The sequence below is a fragment of the Falco biarmicus genome, chromosome 6 (genome assembly GCF_023638135.1).
Source record: "Falco biarmicus isolate bFalBia1 chromosome 6, bFalBia1.pri, whole genome shotgun sequence".
Lineage (NCBI taxonomy): Eukaryota > Metazoa > Chordata > Aves > Falconiformes > Falconidae > Falco > Falco biarmicus.
The window spans coordinates 59,106,426-59,133,662 of NC_079293.1; the positions used below are offsets into that span (position 1 = coordinate 59,106,426).

General features: G+C 35.9%; 1 protein-coding gene across 1 annotated transcript in view; it reads left to right on the plus strand.

The window, feature by feature from the left end:
* TRDN (triadin) overlaps positions 1-27,237 on the plus strand; it is a 235,333-nt gene that overhangs the window by 77,640 nt on the left and 130,456 nt on the right. Inside the window, exons 10-11 of the mRNA XM_056344821.1 lie at positions 4,571-4,630; positions 22,316-22,387. Of these exons, the coding sequence (XP_056200796.1) occupies positions 4,571-4,630; positions 22,316-22,387 (132 nt within the window). The remainder of the gene's footprint in view (positions 1-4,570; positions 4,631-22,315; positions 22,388-27,237) is intronic.

Here is a 27,237-nt window from a genome sequence, read left to right on the forward strand (position 1 = left end):
TATGCCTGAGTCTTCATAGATTTGCACAGTAGCACCTGATGTAGTGCACTGTATTTTGGAAAATACACTGTCCAATGACTTGTTGGGAATTTTGTTTTATTTCCACATCTGCATATGTCCTCTATAACAATAAGGAAAGTAGGAGCAGAGGAAAGGGAATGTAGTAATTTGTCTTGCATGAGATTATATGAGGCATTGTCATGTTGTCAGGTATTGCATGACACAGTGATAAGCCCACCTGACGTAATTTGATTGGAACACCCTCCAAATTTCTCCTAAGAAGGAATGAAATGCCATAATGGCATTTGCCCTGGTGGAAGAAAGAAATTAAATAATAAAACAAAGAATCAACATGCATCAACACCAAACAGAGGTATTAGCTATATGCTCCTCTTTGACAGAGCCAGCCTAGGTTCTTCCACTCCCAAATTGCTCTGACCAGTTCCCTCATTTCCCTGTGGCTCTTCCATGGTGTTAGGTACAATTTTGTATGAGTGAAGGCAACAGGACCTGGATCTCTGTACAAACTGCCACACTGCAGGCACAGGATGATTCTGACATTAATAGAGGCAGTTCAGTGTTGCGTGGTGCCCCTATTTGATCCTTTCAGCTGATAACCACCGACAAATTGTTATGCCTGAGCATCAAAGCAGCCATCCCTGCCTGCATACCTGAATCTGCCTGAGCAGATTCTCTCAGAATTTCATAACCATTAGCTTTGGACTCCTTAGGAGTTGCCTAAATTATATGTTTCTGGAAATCTGGGAGATTCTGAGATATAGACCCCTTTCTGACATGCATAGTGTGCTGAACTAGTATTTTTTTAACATTTATTTGTATTCTAGTTAATACTGGTTTTTACTTGAAATATTGGAGCCTTTGAAGCATAAAATCAAAGTAGTGTTTTTCATGCTGATTTCTGTGACCAAGGGGAAAGTTCAACAAATTTTTGAGCTCCTCTTAGGAGGTGCAGATTTTTTTCAGTTTTTGTTTGCTCTGACAGAGTTTCAGTGCACAGTGGGATCCACTCCATACTGTTCAGGATAAGGCTCTCAAAATGCAATGGTGTGCAGATGAGGCACTTTACTCCCTGATAGCAAAGTATTTTAAGTAAGTAGGGGTCAAAGATTATAAAGAACAATAGAGTGGTGTTGGGTATTTCTTTCTTGGTTTGGTTTTTGTGGGATTTTTCCCCCTTTAGCTGATAAATATTAGCAAAATGATCCATCTCAACATCAAACATTAACAAATCACTTTGTAAGTTTGCTTTAGTGTATGACTCCAGTGACTGTGCACTGAACCCTGGCAGGTGAAAGTGGGAATGAGCAGCTGGAGTGGAGGAAGGAAGGAGCCTCTTCAACTGCCCTTATCACTGCAGATAGGGTTACACATGTCCAGTGAAAACTGCCTTTTCTACTTTCATCCTTCCTTTTTCCACCGTAAGCTGCTGCTGCCCAGCTGGATACTCTCAGAAAATTCAGTGCTATATTTCAGTCCCACTGTGACCCAAGGTGAACATAATTTTGAAGTCATTGCAGTTTTACCAAGATTTCCTGATCCTGCAGTCCTTACTTTTCCTTGCTCAAGGGAGTAATTCTGACAGCTTTTCAGCCACAATGTGGAAAATATAACAGTAATCACAGCAGAGTTGTTATGATTTCCCTGCTGTTGCATTACTCCTTACTCAAATTAAAATCAAGAAAGATAGGTCATCTCCCAGGGTAAATCACATGAGGTCCAATGATAGAAATATCTATGACTGTTTTTCTCAGTAAGAATTTAGTCCCAGACTTTGACAGGATTTATTACTACTCAGATAAATGTTTGTGCAGAGTTACAGAGTTAGAAGGTGAAAACTATAGTGTAAAATTCTATTTTTAACAATAGAGTTTAAATTAAAATGAATTTTTAGCCATGAAGAGACATTTGGAAAATCATATTAATTTAAAATTCCTAGGTACCAATCTTTGATGATTGGCAGAATTCCCATGGACTTCAATGGGATGTTACAGTGCACCTTACTATTTCATATACAGTAAAATGTTATTTTTTTAATTCGGATTTTAACATTCTGCCTTCAATTTTTGTATATATAAATCCCTGTTTTCAGGGGTTGAGTTACTAAAGAAATCCTCTGAGGAGAAAATTAATACAAAGGTTTTGTTCTCAGGTAAAATGAGGATTAAGGCTTTTTTTTATTAAGTTCATTCAAAGTACTTTAAAAAAAATATCCTCAAACAAACAAAAATACAAAATATTATACCACATAAACAAACAAAAAGAACCACAACAATCAACAACTCAAAGACACACAGTCAATTTTCAATTTTAATCCTGGTCTATACTACTGTGTTTGAAGAATGAATTATTTTAATATCAATGAGATCGTGTGAGCTGCTAAGCCTTAGGCTATGTCTGTCATAACCTAAGTAGAACCAGCACAGGTTTGCACTGTGTCCTGTGACTGTCCGTACAGCTTATGTCTCCTGACATAGTTTTGGCCCTAGCCATCTAGCAGTCTTTTGTACAGTGCCCCAAAATGGTCCAGGGGTTCTTTCCAGAGGGCAGCATGGATGAAGGCAGCTTGTTTTGGCAGAAGAAGGGTAAGGAAAACTTGGCCTTGTGGGCAAAAGCTGTGTCCTGACATTCACTTTCTGGGCTGAAGAATTGACATCGGTCCATTTTATTTTTTAATACTGACTCAGGCCCTTTTTGCAACTGCATTGAAGTTAGTGCAAACACTTTGCTGACCTCAGTGGCTTTAGATGGGCTTACTGAGAATACAGATTTGTACATACTTGTTTTTTCACAGATATGCTGCTACTTTTTTTCAGAAAATTAGCACATAGACTTAGGGCAGATTGCAGTGAAAGTCTTTAGATTCCTGAAGAATGGAATCCAAAGCTGGAGCCAGTCATAATGATAAATTTGAATTCCTAAATATGAAAGTAGATACTATCATGAATAGTCATTAAAGGTTTTAAAAGCAGTGTTCATAGCCACAGCCCTGTGTCTATCCTGAAAGGTTTACCCCAGGTTCTACAATGCTGACTAGTACTACCCTCACCACCCCTGTAACAGCAACTAGATGCATGGACTCTCCTGGTTTCAAATTGGTTGCCAGCCAGGGTTAAACCATGACACTATCTTATCAAGTAGTAAAAACAACTAGATATTTGCTGAGCTTGTAAATCCTTTCCTAATTTCTATAACTGCATAGGAAAACACGACTTGAAAGCTGCCGTTGTCCACCCAGAACTTCTATGGCAGTCACCATAACAGAGCAGCAATCACATAAATGCCTCAGCACCGACTAATACTGATGGTCCATGCAATATGTAAGAAAACAAACAATACAATGAGAGTTATATACTTGGAAACAGCATTTTGCATTTAAATATGTGATGCCATTTTAACAATCTTAAGTATTCCAAAGTCTGCATAACTTTGTTTTGAAGTTGTCAAAAAGAAAGTAAGTGGCTTTGTAGGTGAGTAGGAAAGAAATGAAACAGGAGGTGGAGATGGGAAGAGGTGTAACTTCTGTAGTCTTGGAACTGTGTTAGAACAGTCTAGGATGGACAGATGAATATGCTTGACTCAAGAACAGTTGGGAGCTAACAGCTAAACAGAGCTGGCACTTAGTCATCAACGTTAACTTTCAAAGCTAATGGCCCTCAGAGTACAGTGGGTCAATGTGCTTTTTTTCTGGCCAGCTGGAGAATCCAGCAATAATATTGCAATTCTTTTGCACTCAGTTGCAACTAGTAACTTTTCTTCACCATTCTTAATGTTAGAATTTTTTTTAAGGTCTTCAACTCTGCTTAGGTATAAGAGAAATCAATAGACAATCAACGTTTCTGAAATCAGTTTCATTTAGATTCAGAAGCCTTAATTTCTGAATATAATAGTTTCAATATATATACACACAGAGATTTAATATATTTTATATATATATATGTAAAGATTAGTGTCTGGAAAACAATTCTATGGTGAAATGATAAAATTATATGGAAAATCTCATTGCTACAGAAGTGTAAGTACACAGAATTGTCTTTATATTCCCATTCACTAAATGTGCATATTGATTAAACCGTTAAAACTATATTAACAAAATGCTGTGATATAAATCTTTATTGAATTTTTCTGTCACCTCACTGCGACTATTTGAAATGGATCTCCAAGGATGAGAAAAAGTCTTTGCAACCTGTGGCCAAGCCGCAGTTTGCACAGTACTCCTGGCTGGGGTCAGGACATGTGCCAAAGCCAAGGCTGCACACTGCTGCCCCAGGGCATGCTGCGCCCTGCCCACCCAAGGGGTGGGTTGGTACCTCTGGAGTGCTGGTAGCTCTGACGTTCTTGGCTGGGAGGCTTGAATTAGATCTGGACCATAAGCTGTCTCTTTAAGAACATGTGAATTACCTGAAGGCCAGGAAAAAATTCCCAAACATAAATAAGACTGTCCCTGAAATGTGTCTTTGCACTGCTAAGCTTTATCTTCACTGTTAAGTAGAAACATTTTAAATTTGCTTTCTTCATTACTCTTTTTTTTTTCCCCTTTTTGCTCTGTTAGATCAATATGCATTCTGTCGCTATGTGATTGACATGTTTGCGCAAGGGGATTTTTATCCAGGTACTTTCCTACATCATTGAACTCTGTTCTAATATTCTTCTGTTCCCCTGAGAGTTTCTGCTTCTTCGTGTATTGAAAGTGTGTTTTGTATTGTTGAAAAGTCTCACAAGTGCAACTAAGAGTGTGCAAATAGTTTTAATAAAGCATAAAAGCTAATGGCTGTATTATTAAAGCTTTTAATTTTCTGTCTACAATGCATGAAATAAAATTAAGGTTATGTTAAAAGTAGGGTCAATGTAAGGCTATAGAAATTGCTAAAATTTTCTATGCTTTTTTTGGCTGAGATGCAAGAGAAAGGATCGTATTGTGAATAGCCTATTGGGTTTTTTCCCCACAAATAACAAGCCTTAATGCCAGAATGCTTCAAAACTAGAACTGCCTCTGTTGCTTTTAGTATATAAGCTATCTTAGCTGATCCATCACTTCTGTGCTTTACCTTCTGTCTTCCCACATCTCCATGCTCATCTGTTCTAACACAGACACTTAATTCTTAGCCAAAAAGAGTAGCTAGAGCTACTGATGATGACTAAGCATCATCTCATAATATTAAGTCAATCTACCCTGACCTTTTTTAATAGAACTCTTCCTTTTGAACTTCTGAAATCTGGTGCAAGAGGACATACTATAGAGAGGAAATACTATAGAGAGGACATAATCCTAGGAATAAGCAATTATATTTACGAAAAGAGTCAAGGGTAGAATATTTAAGGATGCACTAAGCCTTAGAATCTTTTAGTCAGTTACGTGCTCAAGAAGCTCTCCACCAGTACTCCTATGAATTGAATGTGTTTTCTTATCTCTGCCTTGTGGCTTAGGTCCTCTCTTGACATGTCAGGGCCAGTCAGTAGCTGGGAAGTCCTAAGGATGTAGCTGAGAAACAGAGACTCAAAATGGGGAGGAGGGCACAGATTTTTGTGGAGGGGAAAATGAGCCTGGGATTTTAGAGGGAGAGGGTTTATGTGGCTTACTCTTGAAGAGTGACACAGAGAGACAGGAGATTCCACTAAGAAAGAGCAAAGTATGGTATCACCTCTAGGACTTTTAAAGACAGCCAGTTATAAACAGAGGGAGTGGTCTAGGCTCAGCGTGGGCGAAAGGTTAGCAAATCCTTCCAGAGACCTTTAGTTACACTTTGATTTAAAAAATAACCCCCTGCACCAGATGTGATTCACCCAGTTTCTGGCTTTACAGAGCTGTACCATTAATAAATCACAACGCAAAAACTTCCATGGAGATCGTCAAGATCTCTCTTATAGTTCTCCTGACATTTGCAAACAGCTTTGACGCATGTCAGAGCCCTTTTTTCCAGATGGCTCCCTGGGCTGTTTGACACTTGTAAGGCAGAGCAGATATGCTGTGGGAAGGAAGTTTTGGAGAGAATTGCTTTTCTGTTTTGACCTTTCCAGCTACGAGGAAACTGGGAAGGCCATGAAGGGGAGCAGGGAGATGGAAAGGGAAGTCTGTAGTGACTCAAATTTCAGAATACAAAAGACATGTCTGCTTCTGCCTCCCAATGTTTGCCTTGTGTCATTTCAGTGTGCTACAACACAGTTGTGCTAACAAATCACAGGTTAAACAGCTGAAAAATTTTTAGTGGTCAGCTGGCCTTCCAGGTGAACAGCTAGGGTGAGAACCTGAGACCGCAGAACTTGGAAATATATCATAAAGCAGCTTAAATCATCTGATTTGTAGGTGAAAAGGAAGCGGACAGCCCCTTAAGTTAGTCTCCTAAAGCCCACCTGTGGCTTCACCTGTAAAGCAACTGCTTTTTGACCTGCTAAGTCATTTGTCAACACCTGAAGTTAAATGTGGTGAATGATTGTTGTTATGGAGCCTGATACCTTTTTGTGGGAGGTAAAATACAACATTGCCTTCAAAACATGCCTTAGTCAACCCACAAGCTGTGGAAGGCAATGCTGAAACATCCAGCCTGTGTCTCTGAGAAGGAAGGTAAACGCTAGGTATGCCCAGCTCAGTGCTCTTTGTAGCCATCGTTGAGCAGAGTGCCAGAAACACTGCTCAGTTAGTGCTTGTTCCTGCCTTTCTCAGGCAACTTGTTCATTTCACAATGCCTTTTGTGAACTGAAATATTACTGTAATTCATTTTCTTGAATAGATAAATGTGGGGGAGACACCAGCACACCAAGTCCCTTTAATAACCTTAATAACAAATTAGCTTTAAAATCCGCTATATTTTATCCTTTTATCAGTTTATATATTTTATGGTAAATTACATTGTCCAAAGAGATCTGAGTGCAATTCAGCTAAGGAAATTAATTACAGTCACCCTGACACCACAATATTTTCAAAACAGGAATCATTTCTATGAGTCCCAATATTGCCATTTATGAAGGAGAAAACCCACATTTTTCTCATAGAAAATTCCTTTATATGGGTGTATTTGCTTTCTATAGGGTTGTTTACACCATATATTAATTTCTGTTTTCTTGAGTTTATAAGAGCACTGTCCCATTCATTAGATTCCTTAGGCACAATATCTTAGTAATAACAATACCATTAAGTATTTAATCTTTGATTGTATTTTTTGGAATATTTGTATTATTTAAAAATTCATATTAATTACTGTAACATTAGATTTTTTTTAGGTTTATATACATTTTATGCAAGAATTTATAACAAAGTAGACTATTTAAGATGGCATTTTATAGTGATCAAATAATATAAAAGTTAAACTCTCATCCTTGGGTTTTATTAATTAGATAAACTTTTCAAAATATGTACTAATACATTTTGACAGACACCTGAACAGTCTATTGGAGTTCACTTAATGCCTTTGTGTTGGTTTTAACAAATGAGGCTGAAATATTCAACCTCATTCACTAAAGGTTTTGTTGTGTCACTGGGTATGTAAACTACACAGAGAATTCATAGAAAGCCAGAGAAGGGAGAATTCTTGCTAAGCTGCTTCATGAAGCATTAACTGGTTTTCTTGTTTCTCTGGCCAGCATTTGTCCCTGATACTGACTGATTTAATGCAAATTCTCCTGTAAATCACAATAATTATATCAATATCCATTCCTTCTAAGACTTCTAATACTTTTTATAAAAGAAAGGTATCTGAGGTTCTCAGCTCTCTACTACAGATGCCAGTGGAGTTCTAGCCATAAACTCAAGTAGGTTTTGCTAAACCAGAAATCCATCTCATTAGTATCATGACTGCAACAGAGACCTACCCTGAATTCTACTGAGACATTTATAGATAACCCTCTTGAGATCTACTGTATACAGTATAAAAAATGGCTTTCTGACCTTATCTGATGAAGTATGGAGGTTGAGAATATTTTTTACTTTCTGTCTAACATGCATGTGATAAGCGACAGTTTCTCAAGAGGGACTGCTGAACTACTTTTCCTCCAAAGGATAGATTTTCTGAACTTATTTATCTCCAGCCTATAGTTTCTCAGCCAAGTATGGGCAGTACAGCTCAGCATTAACAAATCACTCTTGCCCAAATTGCTTTGTACTCCTTTTGGCCCCCTGTAAAAGAAGAATTAATATGCATTTCTTCCAGGCTTTATTTTCCAACTTTTACTTCTAGAACTTTAAGACCAGAAGAGGACAGTTCTCTTTTTAAGAGATGCTGAGACACATTGATTCTGACTGGCACCTCGATTCTTCTACTGGCACTGCTATTTCTGAGTTCCAAGATAGCCTTTCTGATACAGAAGGCAACTAACTTTCATTTGTCTAGTTTCATGGATATAGTCTGTGCCGTGTATTTGATAACTTATTTGATATTCCTGATTTTTTTTCTGAGTAATATTTCTAGTGTTATTACTCATAATTTTTTTATATATTTTATTGGTAGGAGAAAAGGTTCTATTTTAGTAAAAACCTTTAACCTGATTTTCATAACTATTTTTTTGCCCTTAGAGAGTTTGAAATCCTCACCCATGTGGTTGGATTTCAGGGACACTGTTCGGTCACTCTTTGAAGCCTGTAGCACATGTTTCTCTAAGATAACTGGATCTACTGTGCTTTATTCCCCCTGTGCATACTCCTGTTTTAACACTCCTCCCCTGATTTCCCTGCAGTGTTTGCCAGCTTGCTTTACGTTTCCCAAACTACTTTGGCAGATCAAGGAATTCTTCAAACAGAATGCCTTTTTTTATTTGCAGCTACCTAAAGTGAATTCTTGCATGCCTGTCTTTTTGTACGCCCACCTCAGCATGTGGTTGTGGTTGCTACATAATGCTGAATTAAGAATGATAAGCATCTCTTGGGCATTTGGTCATAACATGGCACCCTTGTTTCTCACAGGCATACTGCATATTCATGGTCAGGTTTTGCTTTTATTTTCATCGATCGGAAGATTATTTTACATGCATAGTTTTAGTGTGTTCTATTTTTAGATAATGTCTCATATTTCACAGTACACTGGACTTTCTACTGGATGATCTTTACAGTTACCTGACAACAAAGACAGTGGAAGCCCAGATGTGATATTACTGTCAATTTAGCCGTTGTAAAAACTTTGCACTGAAGCACCCAATTACCCTGTGAAGCTTATACCCCTACATGACTGTTTCAAATAATATCTAGACTGCAAACAAATGTGGCCATACCATTTCCTTTCATCAATTTACCCTCATATGTTTATTGTATATTTCCATGCCAGGGTCCAAGTGTCTACAAAGTGATGTAGGTTATTTTTATAATCTTATACTGTTGAAAAAAATATTTGCCTTGGAGAAATCCATCAGGATTTCTGGCACATTTACATGGCAAGAGTGTAACCTATACGGTAAAACAGTCATCCCACTTTCTCATTAAGACATCATTAATGCCTCACCCTTTGCACATATGCTCATGAAAAAAGAAAACAAACTGTGACAAACATAGACAAGAAATTCAGGCAAATTGCGGTGAGAGTACACAGGGAAGCCTACAGTCTACTTGGGCCTGCAAAGAAGTGGCAGACTGAATGTCCTTCATCTCTACAATGTTCTTCCAAGGCTTGTCTCTTCTGTTCCATTGTCAAGAAGTATTCCGTCAAAGAACAGGGATTATTATTACTCAGTGTGGTAAGAGAATTCCAAGACATTGTCAGTATGATACTTGCCATTTAACATCCAAAGAGATTTATAGAGATACTGGTATAAAAGTGCATCAATACTGCAAGATCATGGAGTATATTAGTGCAAAAAGCCTGAGAGCATTAAGTGATATTAGCATATTAGATAAATAAGCATTAAGAAATTAAATATGCCTGTATTTGCTGTGGGTGGGCTGCAGCACTGGACTTAAATACTTGCCCTCTGCTGTTCAGATAACAAAATGCTTTAGGCTCTTGAACTATTTTTAAGTGTCACTCCTACTTGATTAAAGACTAGGATGTGTCTTTGATATGCCAATGACAGGGTGTAACTTACTTTGTTACAATATGGGGACAACTTTGATACCAGTGTAGTTTCTCTGGGGATATATTTGATGCGGTGCAATAAAAAAAAAAAAAAAATCAGTCATAATGAATAAAGAAATAATATTATATATATATAAATATATATAAAATGTTTGGAGAAATTCAGCATGAAAAACTGTGGACCAAGTTACAAGCTTTCCCATTTGAGAAAGAACACTAGAGAATATTACTTTTTTCTATGGAGACTTGCTTTCTGATCCTACCTGCTCAATAGCCCTCTCCCCTATAACAGAAAACAAGCAAACTAGATATTTGTTATAGTGAAATACTAAATGGAGAGTTTGGGAGCTGTGAAACTTTTCTAGGTTTAGTTTTTAAACAGAAAATGTACCTAACAAGTCTTCTCCCTCTGAGGGCAGTATTGTACCCCAAAATTTGCAGAGGCTCTTCTGGATTCGTCTTTGGAGTTGGCAGTTAATTGTTCATCGGTTCATAAAAAGACTTTTTCATATGATGAAACACTTGTCTACACATTTGTTTCTGCTGATGACATAAATGGAAATGATTGAATGACAGAAGCTTTTATTCCTCTAGTAATCTCCTGGGAGAGTTCCAAATGCTTTTCAAACAGTCTGATAGGAAAGAAGTAATGAAAAGCAATTTTAAATATATGTATGAGAAACTGAAAAATACGTTTTAATTATAGAAAAATTTCTAACTAATTTATTAATGTGCAATTGTTGCAATAGTTTTGGCTGTCATTTGGAGTTTAAATGTTGTTTCTTTACATTTCTATTCAGCTATATAAACCATGAGAAGACATCCACTGATGTTATTTTAATTAGGTTCTTGTCTATGACTCCACAAGCTGGGTCTGTTTGGTCAAACTCTGAAATGGCATTGATCTCTTAATGGGGATGTTATCAGCACACAATCCTGACACCATCCCACAGAGGCAAAACAACTAACCATTATTCCCTGTTTATATCATCCCACCATGAATCAGAGCCAGATGCTGGCACACAAAGCTGCATCTGTCAACACTCTTACGGCACTTTATTGTTACTTTGCCAAAAAAAAATTAAAACTACTTTCACTCTCTCAGGACCCAGGGAATGTGTGGTATTCTGCTTCTGTAGAGGAGAATGGATCTCTTTCTTTGATAGTTCACTACAAGCCACTCTGAAGAGTCAGATTTATGTGACTGTTCTGGTTAAATGAATCTAAATCCTTGATTTTAATTGAAATAAACTAATATCTAATCTGTAAATGCAGAGAGACTAGACTAACAAAAGTGTTCTCACACTTGTATTATATTTTATTACTGCTATTTCGTATTATGACCATATCATATAGTTCAATAATCAAGTTTCAAAATGAAGGGTTATTTCAAAAGATTCATTAACAATGTCTGAAAAATGCTAGGTGTGTTGTGGAGGATCATCAAAAGACTCAACTGCTTTAGTTTTGAAAAGTAAGCTATTTAGAAAATAAAGGCAAAAGTTAAATGGAAAAAAAAGAGCTAATAATAAACAAACTGAGTTTCATATTCAAAAGGCTTAAATAAGTTTAAGCAGTGACCTTGTAAAATAGTTATTACATTTAATGGCTTATTGTCAGAAGTGATTTCCAGTTAGAATTATTGCAACAAATACTGATATTATTTCAAGTAGGTTAAAAAATTGAAGCATTATAGAGCTACACAACCCTTCTTCATACCATATCACTGTCAGAAGTGAATTCAATATGAAAAATATTTGCAGAAAATTATTTAAGCCAAAAGTAGTTTTATCCATATTTTTGAGGCATAGTTAGGAAGGAAACAACTCAGAAACCTAAAAAACAAGTTTCAAATGTCAGCCTATAAAAGCATATGTTTCTTTCTTAGAGGTTGGATGGCTTCAAGTACAGGGAAAAACAATTCTCAAAAGAAAGAGCCTCTTTTCAAAGCCTAGATTTATTACCTTTTAAACATCAGTATATTGCAAAAGAACCTAGACAATGATTATGTATGTTGCAGATTTTGCTGACAGTATTTCTATTTCGAACACACATAGGATTACTTATTTAAAGGGATGGCATACAATTGTCAATAGAACTAAGAGCAGACTATAAGCAGTGTTGGTAGAAAAGACTATCACTGGAGTCAGCTACATATAGCTCTGCCAAAGTTCAGCTGGTAGAGTTCAAAACTTGCCATGACAGATTATTCTTGTGGTAAGGACTATTGGTTTAGACAACATGTTTCAGCCATTTCCAACACTTAGAAAGATATTCTGTGTTGGTCATTTAAAATTTGTCCCCTTCAGTCCTTCCCTTTCAAATACTCTGTGTTCCTAAACTAGCTGAAAGTGGGACTCATTAAAAGGCTTGACTTATTTGTTTCACAGGTTTGAAAACCTGCTCAGCAAAGTCCTGTTAGCAAATAGTATCATCAAAAAGAGTAGGATTTTCTGCATGGGTTCACATGTATGTACCTCTTGGTTTTGTCATTTTCTACTGTTGGAAAGCAAGCTTGACCACAGAAAGATTTTGGTGGTGTAACACTGAGCAGTACAGAATCTTTATTTTAAGCCCTTATCAACCTAATAGTCTTGGAGACCTTAATCAACTGACTAATCTCCTTACACAAAAGCTGGGAAAACATAAAGGCCACCATGGAGTTGCTTAAACCAGCCAGCCAACTGCATTTTACATGCCAATCATTTCAGGAAACTAGGAACCTTACATGGGTTGCAAGCAAACATCTGTCTTTGACGAGACATGACGATCCCCAGTCTTTTCCTTCAGTTAGGTGCATAAGCACAGGTTGTATATCTAAAATATATGTATTTCTAAATGAATATATGTAAGTGAGCTAATGAATACATTGCCTTTAGAATATACTCCTGAAACAGTCTTAGGGAAGTTAACTACCACACAATGAATCTCTCTCAACTTTAATAGAAAGAAAAATAGCTGTGATCTATGCAAATGTGCCTTTTAACACCTCCTGATGCTGAATATACTGAAACATAATGAAGGAGGAAAAACATGTACTGAAGGGCTTCCCGTTTTCTTCCAAATTTTTCATTAACAAGGCAAAACCTATAGTTCCATTGTGGGACTAGAGAATTTATTCTCCTCATCCAAATACAGATTATCTGTTGTTACCGCTGGAAAAAATTATGAAGCTGAGATTTAATGACAGAAACAGTACCTGGTCACCATATCACACAGATAATTAGAGCGTAGACAAGATCTACAAATGCTTTGACAAGATATATTCGATCATGAAGCATTTCCAGCTTAGCAGTAATTCTTCACTTCTGCTGTGAAAGCACACAATGCAGAGGGCAGAGGAATGTTCAGCTGTGACCTAGGGAGCATGAGCTCTCCCTGCCTTGCTTACATCCACTTTTTTCTGCATCTAGTCCACAGCCACTGTGACAGTCAGCTGTGGCAGGTCCATGCCTTTCTCCATTCTCTGGTCAGGCACTTTTGCTGTCAGTTTTCTTTCTGCATATATCTGCTTTGTCAAAAAAGACATGGTAACTTGCTGACATATACATAGAATGAGTCAAAACTAATTTATTTTTTCTTCATCAGGAAACACTCTTCTTCCCTCTGATACTTCACTTTCCTTCCTCTTCTTTCACTTTGCCCTTCAATACAATCAGTATTATCTGACAGAGTAAATAGCACATAGTGTTTAAAAGGCATTCAATGCCCACACACATTAAACTTAAACAATGCTTTTATCTTTTTTTTTCTTTTTTAGTTAAGCTTGACAGCAAAATCCTTTCTCTGTGTGTGATATTCATTCATATAATTGCTTGGGGTTTGGGGAGCACTGTGTTACTAGGCAGCAGTTACAGTGTGAAAAATAATGCATGGGTTTTGATTTTAGTCCTGGAATATTTTGGTGGCATGTAGTATCATTTTGATGTAGAACTGCAAAATGAGATGTTTGCCTCACTTAGATACCCAAAAGTTAATTTCCAAACTGTAACCTTTAGCTGTCTTTATAGCCAATGGTATGAAATGGAGGTCTCCAGAGGACAATTTCATCCCAAAAAAGATGCCTAAGATAGAAAAGATAAATCACCCTTTGAAGGTACCAATTTCTCTCCATTGACTATAAATGGATCCCTCGGGTGACTTACCTAGATTTAACAGTCTAAAAGTTAACTTTTAAATGTCTGGTTGTGAAAGAGCCTATATACATTCAGGAAAGTGCAAGCAAGGATTTCACTCAAATGAAGACTTGAAATGACATGTATTTACAAATAGTATTATGAGGAGAAGCTGTTGGCTCAGCCAAGAAACCAGCAGTGCCACTCTGAAAAGTAGGAATGGCAATAACAGTATTGCTATAGTGTTTGGGGAGTGAGGGAAGGGGAAAAGGAAGAAATGTAGGGAGAAATATTTTCTTGAATAAATAGGGAGGAGGGCATTCCCTGTCCCAATGTGCCAAACAAAAGAAACCTAAATAATTTTAGCATCAGAACAAAGGCCCGGTCTGTACAGATTCCACTTTCATAGAATTTAAGCTTTGGATTTTTAGTTGCTATATGCTTGCAACATTTAATTATTTATTTATTTTTCAGAAAATTACTGTTCTATCTATTTATAGTGGAATAGAAAAGCATGGTAAGTTAAGTCAGTTTCCCAAAAATCATAGAGGAGGCCTTGAGCACAAGCGTTGGAACTCATGACAGTGAATCACAAGGCTCTGTCCTAAAAATAACTTCTTTATAAGAAAGGGGATATTTCCTGGGAAAGGGAAAGGGAAGAAAGAATCAGAAGTTACCAAAATGTGGTTGGTTTAATGTAATTCTTACCTTCAATATTAGGTTTTTTGTATCAATATTTCTCATAATTCTTCTTACCCTTTATGCAAAAGCAGGAGCTTTAGCTGAAATTGTTTCAAACTGAAACAGTTCAGGCCATATATTCTGTCTTGCTGTAGAAACCACAGATGGTGAGGAGTTTTGCATCAAACCTAACATCACCATATGTTTTAAGAGGTGTAAATTTTAGCCTCAAATATCAGTATTTTTTTACTATCACTGTGTCATAATTTTGCAATTCCCAAAAATATTACAGCCATGACACTTTTAGAAGAAAGAGAAGACTATTGGAATTTCTTAATTACACAGAACCTAACCTTCAAAGGTATTAAAGACTTAATGCCAACCTAATACATAGCTGTTATTGATTTCAGTGGGAGTGAGGAACAGGGGTTAGTAGCCAACACCTCCATACTTTTGGGCCCTACTCCTGATATTTGATCTAATAAAATCTCTCAGTTCTTTTCCCTCTAACTTCAAACTGCATTACTGAAATTCTAACTTCATAAAAATGGTTGATTGTCAAGTATATGCAAGACAGGTAACATTAACTTCTTGTTTCATTCTGGCAAGAAGATTAGGAGGTGAAAATCTTCATGGCTTGTAGTCACAGCTATTTGGATTCAGCTGGACTTCTAGTGATTTCTGTATTAAACATATTCACTATCTACAAATATCTCTAATTGTGAGAGATTATAGTGCCTGTAATTTGCTTTTATCAATGTTAAGCCATTTTTGCTTAGCAAGACCTGGCATATGCACCCTTTCTGGAAAACAACATAGAGTTTTAGCATTGTTGAAGCAGTATCTAGATAGCTTTTCTGACTTACAGCACTGAACATTTCTGAGATTTAGTTGAACTAATGACAGTTGAAGTGATGCAAAGTACAGATAAATGAGATACAAATAACTCAAAAATTACTGAGGAGTGTTCCCATGGCATAGGCAGCATCTATTACCTTTCATCATAAAGCTTATCAGTCCCTTCCATTCTGTTTAATTGTTAGCAGCAAGTACTTAATTGCAGTGTTTTCTTTTCTCTGTTTGAATTATTTTCCTATGGATACCTCATATTGTGAAAAGTATACATCTATACTGACTCCTGATATTCATGTTAATTATGCTAGGGACTATTGTATATGATACCAATTTATTAAAGGTTATTTGGGGAGACAAAGGAAGGCTGAATATGTCTTCATTTTATCTGCTTTTACAGGCCTTTTGCACTCCAGTATGTAACAATAACTATAATAACCAATAAATTCCATGCAATAAGCCATCATTTTCACTGTCCTAGGACCTGCTTCTTTGAGATGTCTTTCAATACTTCTAAACATAACATGCAGGAATGTTTTTACCTGCTGAACGCATGTGATAAATAATGGGAGGAAGTGGAGACAACTCAATTAAATTTTCAATTGTTTCCAATTTGGTTTTCTTTTAATGTCAGGAAAGGCTGTGTGACTTCTTACTTAATGTGAAATGACAAAACTGTTAAATCTTAACTTTTAACGCCTTAATGACTTCAATCTTCTGAACACAAAAATCAAAACAGCTTTCACAAGATATGGGTTGAGCTAAAGAGGGGGTTTGGAGCCTCAATATGGTAAAAATGTCTGGAAAATAATTATTGACAGATACATTGTTTTAAATGGATTTCACTGTGCAGCTCTGTCGTGTAGATAAGATACATTGCATATATTTCTGGTTGGGACCAATAGCATCAGCTGTAGGTTAAAACAAAAAAAAAAATCCTACTCGTAGATGTTCTCCTGCCTTTCTTGTCTGCCTAATTTGTACACTTCTTATGCACACTTGCATTGTGTGAGATACAAACCCACAGGAGAAGAAAACAATATCAAACAAATTCCCAGCTGTGACTTTAATTGGGTTTGGTGGTTGAGTGCAAACGTACCAACAAACTGATGTTCACACAACCTCCAGGAATCTGTTGCAATAGAATCTCGCACCTGTTCAGTTACCAAATAAAGCAGGGCTAGAAAAAGCACTTTCTGTTCAGAAACTTCATTACATAAATATCTATGTGTATTTGTGTATATATGTGCACGCATATGTAGATACATGTTCCTGCATGCACATATGTATAGTGTATATTATATAGGTATAAATATATAAATACATGTAAGAATGCATCATCAAAAAGAAAGGATGCACTGAAATCTCTATGTATTAAAAATAGAAGACTATCAAGTTACTGCTACTTTTCCTCAGTGTCTTGAGAAGGAAAAGTTAACCATTTCCCCTACTCCATTCAAAAGAGTGTTTAGATTATCAGTCTGAATCCATCCTTCCTACACCTTCACTATTAACCTACTTGTTTTTAGCTTGATAGATGGATGGCCTCCCAAGGTGGCTGGGTTATTTGTTGGTTTGTTTTGTTGTCTGTGCGTTGAGGGAGGAGAATCTCTCAATAACATGCTGTATACATAAGTTAAGCACTATATAGAAAACCAGTATTATTTGTGATTTTTTAGTCTATTTTAAGCCCAAGTGGAACATATAAACAGATTGGGCATTATCCAAGTAATGTCTCCTTTTCTTCTTTTCTTATGCATCGTAATAGTGACTAGTTGATAGCCAGTGTGACAGAATATGAAAATTTAAAGGATTGTATTGCTACTGGGAATCACTGCATATACTATAGCAGTGTTTTTCCTTAGGTAATATCAACCTCATGCAAAATGAGAGTTTCACTGTATGCTGGGCATTTATCCATTTAATAGGGAACCAGAATCTGAACGTAATTTAAAAATGGAAATACATGTTGGCTACTAGAACAGACATCCTTAAAAGACTCATTTTATTATCCATTAATTCCAATGGCCACTGCCAAAAATTGTTTTCAAAATAGGTCAGTAAGACCCTGTTTAAAATATTTATTTCCATGTAACACGTTTTTGTTATCACTTTTAAGATGTGTGGGCTACATTTGGATTAGTACATCAAGATCAACTCAACCATTTTTGAATGTGATTCCTTTTGTCACAGTGAACCACATCCGTTATAGTTCCTCAATGTCAATATGGGCTGCCTAACTCCTGAACTAAGCCAATTAATTTTTTGAGACATTACTACTTTGTACAAGGTCAAAATTGTCAGAGGCTATTCAAAAAAATGTTGCAGGATATGTATGTCTGAATTCCAGAGCCCAGTAACATCCCCAGGCACCATTTAGTTTATTACTAGCCTACCTAAAACCATTGTGCTATGATGTGTTCCTTAGAAAGATTGGCTGTTTGGGACACCTGTATTTCAATTCATTCCTTTCCCAAAAATGAGCATTTACATTGTTCAAAATAGTTACACAATTTCACCTCTTGATGCTCAGCAATTGTCCATGAAAAATAGTTTGCTCTTAGTTTTTCATGCACACATTCTAAGCAGAGAAACGCTTAGAATAGTAACAGTCTAATATCTGAAGAGTAACAACTGATAAGGGAGAGGCTCATCTTTAACTTCAAGTAACTTACATGTCAAAACTGGAAGCCTGGACAGATGGTGGGACTCCATTAAGATTTCAATCTTCTAAAAGCATATTTGGCAGCCTTACCTCCTTCTGTTGATCCATGTCTTGTTCCAAGCTTCATGTAAGATTTTATTTGATTTTATGCTTCATAACGAATGACTCCACGAAGAGCACACTTTCTTTATTTCAATAATCGCTGTTATTAAGGAAAGATGTCACATCTGGGCAGAATGAGATTTTTCTGAAGACATTTTGCTGTGCTATTTGAGAGACACCGTAAAAAAATGTTGGTGCTGTTGGATTGTAGGATTCCCACTGTTAACTGGGATATGGATATGAGGAAGTACACGCTCACAGGAATGGTGTTTCCACACATTGTTTTCTGTGGTGGCATTATTTCTCCCCATATCCAACTGGAATATTCAGCTGTCTACAATGCCTTTAGTCGTGTAATAATAAATATAATTTTAGAATAATTTCAGAAGTATTTTCTTTTATCCCATTAACTGATTTAGAAAGATAAATTTAGAGACTTTATCTATGTCAGTTAGGGTCATTGCAGACAAATTGAACTGGGCACATCAGGGAAGAAAGAAAGCCCACATGATTTGCTGTTATCACAAGAAATCAATTTATCCTCAATGCTTAGACATGACATTTTTGACACATGTAGAAAGAGACTTCCTAGACTGAGAAAAGTAAGGTAATTAAAGATTGTCTTGTATTCCTTATCATGTAATATAAAATCTAAAATATTCATAAAGCAAGTCAGAATGAATTTCTTCATGACATCTCAAGTGATTTAATAAACACTGATGACAGAAATTTCACAGAGCTTGAGGACTGTAGCTTATTTTCAATGAAGTATTCATGTTACCATCTAGTGTCTTAAACCTTCTACTCATCTTTGCAGCATATTTCTTTCCTTTCAGGCAGTGGAGAAGGTACTCATGCCTTAACATGACACATTCTCTCCTGATGAGCATATTCCCATGAGCTTAAGGTCAAAACATTTCATCATTTCAGTTTCCATCAGCTGTAACGTGTTGTCAGATAGCTGTTTACTATATCATATATGAAGTAGGTCTCTGTAGCACAACTGCATGGAAAGATTAGTCATAGAAATGTATACACATTTTCGTGTTTGCAACTACATCTTTTGGAACACGCAAACCCTAATTAAAAAACAACCAAACAAACAAAAAAACCCACAAAAAAGAACCCCAAAATCAAGTCAAATTAACTTTTTCAGCTTATCTCATAGTAGAAAAATAAAGTCTACTTTTGAAATGAAAAGCAAATAAATACACAGACACTACATTTCAGTGCTCTTCTGTGGCTGCATTTTTAAAGCAGCAAGAAAACTGTATGTCCAATAATAGTAGTGCCAATATGGGTAATGACTTCGCATGATTCGTGGGCTAAACTGATTGTCCACTGGGATCATTTAAAACATCTTGCCTTCTTCTCATTTACATCATGGATATGTGTCCAACTGGCCACTGCTGGAATCAAGATAGTAGACACCATTAATCCTAATGGTCTGATCTGCTGAGGCCAGTTCCTCATTTCTATTTATGAGTTCTCTGTACTGCAGAAAACCACTTCTGCTTTGTAACTTACAGAGGAGAGAAAAAGGAAGAGAAAAGAAATTTGACTTAGGATATCCCCTTTCACATATTTCATCAAAAGAATGGATAAAATATTTATTCAGCTACTGTCCTTTGCATTCCCATCAAAGTGAATAGAGAGACATTTAATAACACATGGGAACATTAAAGAAGCCTTTTATCAGAGTGGATGGGAACCTGCTTAGAACAAACATTCTGGCCTAAGGGAAAGTTTTTGATCTACGAAGCTTAAGCTTTTGGTGTTTAAAACACTCTCATATTGGATCATGTGGTCAATTTGCATTAAATAAATGATTTGCTTAAAACTTGTAAAACTATAAAATAGAACTTGACAAGTCATTAGCAATAAGTGGGATTGTACTGGCATTATACTAACACTGGTGCAATCATTAGAAAACTGCTGCTACAGCAAAGAACAGGAAGATAATGGGGCCAGCCTATGCTTTGACCTAGAGGTGTTAGATCATTGCCCCACACAGTAGATACCACTCTGCAGTCCAAATTATTGACTATCCTTCTTCATTACTGATGTACTCAACATTCTCAGCCACTGCCCTTTATCATCTTTCACACAAAACAATTAGTCCAAGTTATAAAATTTATCACTTTTTCCATCCAGGGATAATTTAGGCAAAAACAAAGGGAAAAAAAAGAACTAAACCCTAGTCTAGGATTTTAATCAAAACTGGCAGAAAGAATAAGATTATTTACCCATTCTTCATTATTTTTTATACTGTTTTTGTTTTCATTCTGAACTAGGAATTCAATTAACGAAGTTTCTGTATGTTGACAGAGGTTATGGATGTAACATTTCTATTCTGGTTGGCAACAAATGTTATCCAGCATCTCTTTAGCTCAGTTTGCAATTCCAAAGGTGATTTTTTTTTAAGACATAAAGTGTTTGGAAAATCACGGTGAGACATCTGGATTCCTGAAGTTTGCCTACTGTTCATTTTAAGGCTGGAGTCATTCTGTCATGAGATTGGTTATTATCCAGTTGTGATTATTGCCAAGACAGGAAATATGTGTAAAACACAAGATTTCTACCGTTAGTTGCACAGTGCCTTCAGTGCATTGATTTTGTCAATGTGTCAACATTTTGTCAGTGGTTCAGGCATGTGAGTCAAGTCTGAGCAGCTCTGTGTGTGATATTTTATATAAATTATCAGATGAACTAAACTACATGTTTGCAAATTATTTGCCTGCAACTGTACATATGCTGATGAGATGCAATAACATTAAGACCATGGTGCTCAAATCCCACTGCTGTCTTCAAGATGATGTTTTTCTCATGCATTCCCCATGAGTATACATACCTTTGTAAGATGAGAGGGATAAGTGTGATACTGCAGTTTCCAAGGCTCATTAAGATCTTAATTTCTCTTCTGAGTCTATCACCAAGCATGAGGCATGGCTTTGATTTTCTGATGTGGAGCTGGAGCTGAGATTTAACAGCTTGATTGCATGTAGATTGGTGCAGTGAATGTATGCTGGTGCATGTGACTGAATCAGTATTATATTTAACTACTTAATTTTATTTCACAGGTCACAATAAACTGTGCTTTCCAAGTGACAATGACATGATAGCTACTGAGCATAAATGCCAGAGAAAGAAATTAAAAGGAAATAAGGAGACTGCAAACAGGTGTTATAAAGCAGTAAAGAAGCATAAATAATATGAGCGCAATAGATCTGTTTGTGAATCTTTGGGGAAATGAAGGGAAAAATATATTGGATAGAGCATGGTATCTGCACATAGGCTAAGACAGTACAGAAATTCCCAGTTCAATACTATGAGTACAGTTCAACACTGAGAGGGTAGAGGTGTTTCAGTCAGCAGCTGGAATCAGAACCTCATCAGTGTTTACAGTACACGACCTGGTTGGTATTGGCTAATTAAGAATAATCCTTAAGAATGAGAAACATAATAATTTTTACTGGTGTTTTAAGAAGTTCATAATAAGTGGACTTGAGGGAACAGTGGAAGATTATTTGTTTGACAGAAGAAAATAAGCTTTTATTGTAGAAGAGGCATCATGAATATGTAACCTTATTATCAAAGTATTACCCTTTAGAGTTTTTTAGTCTAATGAAGAAAAATAGAACTGTAAGCATTTCAGTATATGCTTGAATCACTTGGACTACATGGATTTAAAATATGCTTCTTAAAAATAAATTCTTTCTTGAGAAATACATTTCTTTCTTATGGTGTCTGGAAGAAAATAGCTTTTATGCACAGTGTAATCTTTTAAACATGAACAATTCTGAAGGGAGCTCAGCCTCCCAGTGAATCTGCTCAGCCTGCTAGCAAATACATTTTCTGTGCTTCTTAACCTGTATACTCATGTGCAGGACATAAGGAGATGGTACCACCTCGTCTTCTTCTAGAACACAGTCCAAGAAAGAAGCCTGAAGCTATTGAAGGCAAGTTTGAGGTTTTTCCTCCTTTACTGGCTTCTACGCATTAACTTGAGCCACTGTTCTGATTTTGTTTATAAATATAATCTATATTACAGAACTGATCAAATGATTAGGCCTGGGATGTGAATGGCACAATCATATTTGCATGACGAGACCTTAATATTCCTTGTAGTAGTGCCACAGATGGCTCAGGAGATTTCCTGAGTGAAATAGATTACAGGATCGAGGCCTAATCTGTAAAATGCTTTGGATGGTGTTCAACCATAAGTTGCCATCTAACTGTAAACATAATCAACATTATCCTCTTAATATACTTTGGATTACTCTTTCAGATATTGTTATTCAGTAATGTTTCTGTGTATTATCTGCAATAACGAACAGTACTTCTGGCTCTGCATTTATCAACCCTATGCCTATTGTTAAAACCACTGAAATAAAAATACAGAGTTAGAACTTAAGAAGATTAAAAAATGACCCATGCAATTGAATCGTATTGTTTACAATCTAATCATATCAGTAAAATGGTTGAAATAGGCATTTTAATTTTAAAATGGCCTATGCCCAATGACTTAGAAATACTACTGCAATATACATTCTTGATCTCTACGTCATACAATTTAATACTACAAAACACATGAGTATTTATTCATGTATTTATATAGCAGTTTTCATATAATATTTGGGAGTCATTCAGTCACACCATGGCACTTGCTAATCTCTCTTATAGTTCTTATGTTCTCCAGAAAGCAATTGCAATCTGAGAGAAAAAAAGAAGAGAAAAGCAGCAGAATAGGTAACAAGAGATGCAAGATTTGCCTGCATCTGGAAAGAGAAAATAAGAGTTAGATTTTGGCAGAATCTATGACTAAAACAAAGAGTTAAATTAATTAGATATTTCTGTAATGTGATGATTTTGAACCAGAACATTTGGATAAAAATAGTTATATGATTTATTATCTCTTTCCACAAAATCTTTTTTATCTCAAATTAATATTGCTTTATAAACACACTGTTTAAAGAAGTATAAAACTGTGGTTATTGTGACACAATATGGTATATAAATAGATTTGCAGTCCTGCTTATTTGAAGGAAATGTTTGAAGCCTGCTTATCAGCAAAGAGAAGTCCCTGCAATATTAAACACTGTTATCCACCAATTAACCATAATAGAAAAAGACTACTGCATTTGCCGAGTGATAAACTTGATCTTTAAATATAACTGTTATACAACATGAACTAGCATCAAATTAAGTTCTTGATTTTCAAAATCATGAGGAGCATGCAATTACTGCAATTGCACATGGAAATGGCAATTTATGACCAGTTACACATTTGTGTGTTTCATTAGCTCATTTATGCATGCAATTGAGGTAATTGTGACTGTAAATTAGACACCCATTTGGCAGAAAAAATGGGGGGCAGATTATCTGCTCAGAATCATACAACCAAATTCCCTTTAAGGCTTATGGCTAGTCACTAGGATACAGTACTGTTTATGCAAGAGTTTTGGAGGAAATGAAGAAGGAAGAATTACTTGCAAAACACTGCTGCAAAAAGCTGTTCTATTGCACTATTGTGTGGTTTCCATAGATGAGAAAACATGCCGCAGTGCCTTTAGGAACGCTGAAACTTTGTTTCAGCCCTGGGGAAAATAATTAAGTAATATATGGGAATATTTGGCACAATATCAGAAGGGGAAAAGAGAAGTAGGCAGAGAAATTTAAATCTCGGAAATAGGTGAAGAGACATGTCTGTGACTTCTTAATACTTACATACCTTTATAACTAGTACATCACTAAATATCACTGATCAGGTGAAGGGGACAGAATGAAACAAAATATTCTTATCATAAATATAATTGAAGATAGTATAATAAGTTCTCAGAATAGAGAACAAGAACAAACATTTGTTAATTGATAAATGTACTTTATATAACATAAAAGGACTGGCCCAGCCTTTGACAGAAATAACCAGCTTTGAAAAAAAGTAAAACCATAGGAAGTAACCAAATGGTTGTCACACAGAAAATTTACGAAACCAATCTATTTGGACCCTAGGCTTTCCAACTCAGTTCAGGCCCAGTTATGTTCAGAGACAAGATACAAAACCATACAAATGGTAAAGGCTGAAAAGATTTTACTTTTTTTCTGAATTGAGATGTTTTCACTATTACCTTGTTTTGCCACTGCCTTCTTAGGTAATCTTGGACAATTCTTGATTTCTGATGAGGTTAAAATAGTGGCAGCACATGGCTGATGTCTCTAACATTTTTAGATGTTTTGATACTTTCAAATAGAAAAAAAATATCCTGGATGGTATCCAATGCCCAGTAGAAACTATGCTCTGCTGAATCTGTGAGGTCTTAGAAAAACTGCATATTTTGATTATGCATTAGATCTCAACCTTTCTCTTCTTTTATTGCCATTTTCCTTTCCTTTACCTCCACAGTAAATCTTTTGAAAAAGGTGTCAATATGTAAGACAATCCCAATTTGTACACTACATTCTAGCAATATGCAACAAATTGCATCGAAGTATGTGTATGTGGATTGGACTTTTTCAGATTTTCCTGGTCAGAAAGCAAAATGCTTTGTACTCATCTGGTCATAAAGGAAAAGAACAAATCACTGCTTTCTTGTTTCGAGGGGGTTTGGCTCTTTTCAAAAAGCACTGCTGTCTTGACTTCTTACACTCAATGAAGAGTTTGAAGTTTCATGTCACCAACAGAAGAGAATAACAAAACAAAACAAAAGATCCTGTTACAGTAAACAAGATAAAGAGGGAAAGGGAATTTGTGAAGAGAAATACATTAATGCATAACTTCTACTTGTGTTTCAAGCTTGGAAACCTTGTTTGGCAAACTATGAAGTAAAACAACTCGTTTAAAATTCTTATCTTACCTTTTTCTGGAGCTTTCACAAGGACTTGGAAGCAGCGCTCTCAGCTTGGCTGACACTGATGCTGCCATCTAGGGAGAATGCTGGTGCTGGCTGTAACAGGAACAGATCTGTTCTCCATGACTATCTAAACTTTGACTTTAATATGCTTCTTCCTTGACTATAGTCTTCTCCACCTCTTTTAACTCTAGCTTGCTTGTATTTTCTTATCCACTGACATCCTAAAACTTCTCTGCAGTGTACATCGATTCTCTGTGAAGGTCTCTTTCAGGTCTTAACTTTTTCCTCAGCTCACATAGCTTTTAGCTTCCTCCATCTCCTCATTCGCTTGAGAAGGATGCCCCTTTCTGATAGTCCTCCCATGTTATGATCTCTGACATTGCAGGGTAATCTCTCAGGAAGATGCTGCAGTTAGACAAGAAATGCCAAAACTAAGCTCAGAGGCTTAGTTAGTTATTAGTAAGGCTTCATATTGATTGTTCCAGAATGGTATGTCTTTGGGTTCTCACAAGTTCACAGAACCTTTGTGAGAAGCCTGTATCAAAATCCTTCTCTCGGTGGAAGGCATCTAAATGCATCTTATATATGGTCTCAAACAGACACTATGCTTTGTACCACTTTGAACAGCATTGTATCATAAAAAGGTTTGAACAGCATTGCATCTGAGTATGATTTTCCAGGTTATATTGTCCTAGAAATCTGTGTATATCTCTGAGTGGGAGAGCATTTATCATGGAAGAGTCATCAACATGACCTCTGTTAATGTATCATGATGTGGTCTGAAATATCCCTCCCCTTTGACTGAAGTACACTGGCTGTTCTTTGCCATCTGCTAGTATTTGTGATATGAAATGAGGTAAAAAAGAAAAATTTAAAATCTCTGTGATGTCTTTGGAGGATCTCTGAGGGAAAAAAACTATTTCCTCTAGTCCATGTTTGAATCCTCTAATACAGGTTTTGCAGAATGCAGTAGTGAATTGCTGTGAAATATATTTACCTTTCTCCAAAATTCCTGTGGAGGCTAAATTGGCATCGAAATAGAAATCTGCATTTACCTTTGTTGCTATATAGAATGTACTCTATCTGAGTATCTTAAGAAGAATTTCATCTATACCTCAATTAATATAACATCAGGAGATTTAACCAAGAGTATCTAAATTACTAAATCCAATATAAATTTTGACAAAGCTCCCTTGATGTGCAGAAGTATATAAGTCTTGTACAAATCAATCTGTTTCTGTACAGTCTATCAATGGTTTTCTCTTTTGTACACAGATTTTTCTACAAAAACATTTTTTTTTCTTTTGTACTATAAACTCAATTACCCTTTAAAAAAATCCTTCTAGTGGAAGACAGTGAATCAAGACAAAACAAAAACCTTTCAAAAATACAGTAGTTTGATTTTTTTCTCCAAATTTAGAACATTTTTAATAATACTGACATGATTTGGAGATGAAGATCCATTTTCTGATAAATTTTAATCCAAGGAAGAATGAAAAGAGAAATTATTTCTGTTAGAAATATTATAATAAAACGGGCTAGGTTTTAATCTAGTTTATTAAACGAAACAGTTTAGGTAGCTTTAATAGGGTACTGTATACATATATATATAAAAAGTTTTTTTGAGAAATACGGGCCCTACATCTCCATGACTCTATACTGAAGATGGTAAAATCTTTGAAGTAATATGCACAAGGTTTCAAAGTGTGTTATTTAATGATCTAGATTAGAAATTTCAGCAGTAAACTCTAACGATTTATCTATGATGAAAAAAGCCTAAATCTTCACTGTTTCAGAAAGCCCTTGACATTTTACTTAATGACATGAGGCTCTTCTGTGCTACTTTTATTCTAGCATAAGACAGAAAAAATTAAACAGGCATTGGGAAAATAAACTTACTAGAATGTAGAAAAGTTATGTATAAAAATATATTATTTTTATTAGACATATTACTATGT